The sequence below is a fragment of the Protobothrops mucrosquamatus genome, unplaced genomic scaffold (assembly GCF_001527695.2).
Source record: "Protobothrops mucrosquamatus isolate PMUCROS unplaced genomic scaffold, P.Mucros_1.0 scaffold12297, whole genome shotgun sequence".
Taxonomy (NCBI): domain Eukaryota; kingdom Metazoa; phylum Chordata; class Lepidosauria; order Squamata; family Viperidae; genus Protobothrops; species Protobothrops mucrosquamatus.
In genome coordinates, this window is record NW_015398074.1 from 4509 (window position 1) to 7099 (window position 2591).

Here is a 2591-nt window from a genome sequence, read left to right on the forward strand (position 1 = left end):
AAACCGGAATTTTTCTTATTGGGAATTATAGAAAGAAAATATAAGAAAGACACAAATTATTTACTACTGCATATAGTAACAGCGGCACGAATAGCCTTCGCTCAAAAATGGAAAGAGAAAGATACTCCAACCGAAGAGGAAATATTATTGAAAATTTTCAATTGCGCTGAAATGGATAGACTTACATGGGAACTCAAGGGCAAAAGTGAAACCAAGTACTATAAAATCTGGGAACAATTTTATGATTGGATAGACAATAAGAGGGTAGCCAAGATAAATGTATAGTGCTAGAATAAAATATAGATTATAGACAAATGTATATTTAAAAGATAGATATATAGAAATAAGGGAAAAAGTGTTAATAGTATATTATAAATAGTGAGCAAAGTTCAAGAACTATATGTCTACATGAGTACTAATACTATTGTAAAATGTTGGAAGATGTATGGAACCAGTGACGTCATATCTATGTCCAATGTATTTTTAATTTTGTATTATTAATAAAAATTAAAAAAAAATCACTTGCTTTTTTTTCTCCCCATCCTCTTCACCAAACAAGGAGGTTGGAGAGAAAGAGATGTAAAGAGAGTACTCTAAGCTGTTTGCATAGCCTGCTCACAGTTGCCAGTCCCAGGCTGTGGGGCAATTGCATTCCTTTCAATGTGTATAAGATAATAAGCAGGCACTTGAGCATTCCAAAGGACAGGGGATGGTTAGGAGGCAAACAAAAGCCAAAGGCAGTGATGGCTTTTAGAGACTGAGTGCCCAAACTGCAACCCAAAACCCATTTATGCATCTTCGAGTGCCGGGTGGGTGTGGCCCATGGGCTGGGTATAGCCTATTGGGTGGGCATGGCCCATTGGGTGGGTGCGGCTGCGGTGATAACGGCAGATTGGGTGGGACTAAAAAGTTCAATCAATCAATTCCAACTTTGCAAGACCTTTTTTTTTCCACGAGAAGTTGAAATTGACTGGTTGAACCTTTTTTTTTTTTTTTGCACACGGTGGCGGAGGCCTAAAACGAAAAGATTTTATAAAACCCAGCTGAAGGCCTAGGACTGGGGCGACAGCATGCGTGCCCACAGAGAGTGCTCTGAGTGCCGCCTCTGGCACCCGTGCCATAGGTTCGCCACCACTGGCCAAAGGTGTAGTCTTGTCTCTTTCCAGCTGGAAAAGACTCTTGCGGTCAAACGATTCCCACTTAGAAACTCTTTCACTTAGCAGCAAGGTTATTTATCCCAACTGGGGTTATTTATTTGTTTATTTAGAAAATTTATTTGCCGCCTAATACCCTGAGTTACCAACTCTGGGCGGCTTACAATAAAAAAAAAATTAAAACTGTATACAAAGATAAAAGCACAAGTAAAATACATATAAAATAAAACAAATACAGCAGCCCAATTAAAACATGGGGATGGTAGGAGCAGCATGGGGGTGAGGTGGGATCTGTTGTTAATTGATCAACCACCTCCACTGTGATATTATTAAGTGAGCCCCTAATAGTCAGATGGAGGGGCTTCGTTCAAATACCACGCTGAGTCAGTTTGTTCAGTCATGGCCTGTTAATATAATCTAGTGGTCACATTTGCACATAATGTTCACTGTGCCAGACTACTGACATGGACCGCAATTCTTAAAGAGTGCTGAATATGAATATGTAATTGATTGAAATAGTGCTACCTCAATATAGCCCTGCTGGTCAATGAGGAGATTCTCAGGCTTCAAGTCTCGGTAGATAAGATCTAGTGAGTGCAGGTACTCAAAAGTCAACACAATCTGAGCAGCATAGAACCGGGCATGAGGTTCACTGTAAAACAACAACAACAACAACAACAGGAAAGCAGGGGGAAACATTTTCATTACTGATTTTCAAACAATGTCAGTTAGGCTTTCATTCTACAGGCACTGACAAGGAGCCAGATGTTCCTTTCCCCTTTTTCAATGCAAACTTAATTTTTCCATCAACTGTCTTATAAGAGCAAGGCTAGACTAAAGCTGTGCTGAAGCTTTTTTCTTACTCTGATTTTACCAGTGTTGTGCCCAAATCAACCAACAGTCATTTGATGAAAAGTATTAAGCTCCTGAGATCCTACCAGGCTTGGCCATCTAGCCATAAAACAGTTTCCATCCTATCTTTTGACTTTATCTCAAACTGTGTAAACTCTGTATCAGAGATTAGCAGGGCACGCAAAAAAAAAAAAATCATAGATTTTTTCCTAGATCTACTCAAATACAAAATTAAAGAAACTGGAAACGATTATTGGGTTTGCTCCCTCTTTAATACCAGGGAATCAAATATAAAAACTACACTACCCAGTTCCTCTTTTCCTAACTAGCATAGTCCCGTCCTTGCAGTGATGAGGGAACACACCTACCTGAACCTGCCAATCCGCCGTAGGTGGGAGAACATCTCACCACCTGGGATGTATTCCATCACCATGTACAGATTTGAATTATCCTATAATTGAATGCAGAAATAAAATAAGAGTGATAATAACAAGTAGTGCTTTGTTCCCCTCTTCACCTCTGATGATTCCTAGTACACAACTAATCAATTATTACAAAAAGACAACTGCCTTTCTAAAGGAATGC

General features: G+C 39.3%; 1 protein-coding gene across 1 annotated transcript in view; it reads right to left on the reverse strand.

Annotated features, from left to right (window-relative positions):
* Nucleotides 1–2476, reverse strand: part of LOC107301401 (cAMP-dependent protein kinase catalytic subunit alpha) — a gene marked incomplete at its 3' end in the record, with an annotated part of 6980 nt that extends 4504 nt beyond the window's left edge. Inside the window, exons 1-2 of the mRNA XM_015830635.1 lie at nt 2375–2476; nt 1680–1806 (exon numbers count right to left, since the gene is read on the reverse strand). Coding sequence (XP_015686121.1) covers nt 1680–1806; nt 2375–2439 — 192 coding nt within the window. The remainder of the gene's footprint in view (nt 1–1679; nt 1807–2374) is intronic.
* Nucleotides 2477–2591: the final 115 nt, after the last annotated feature.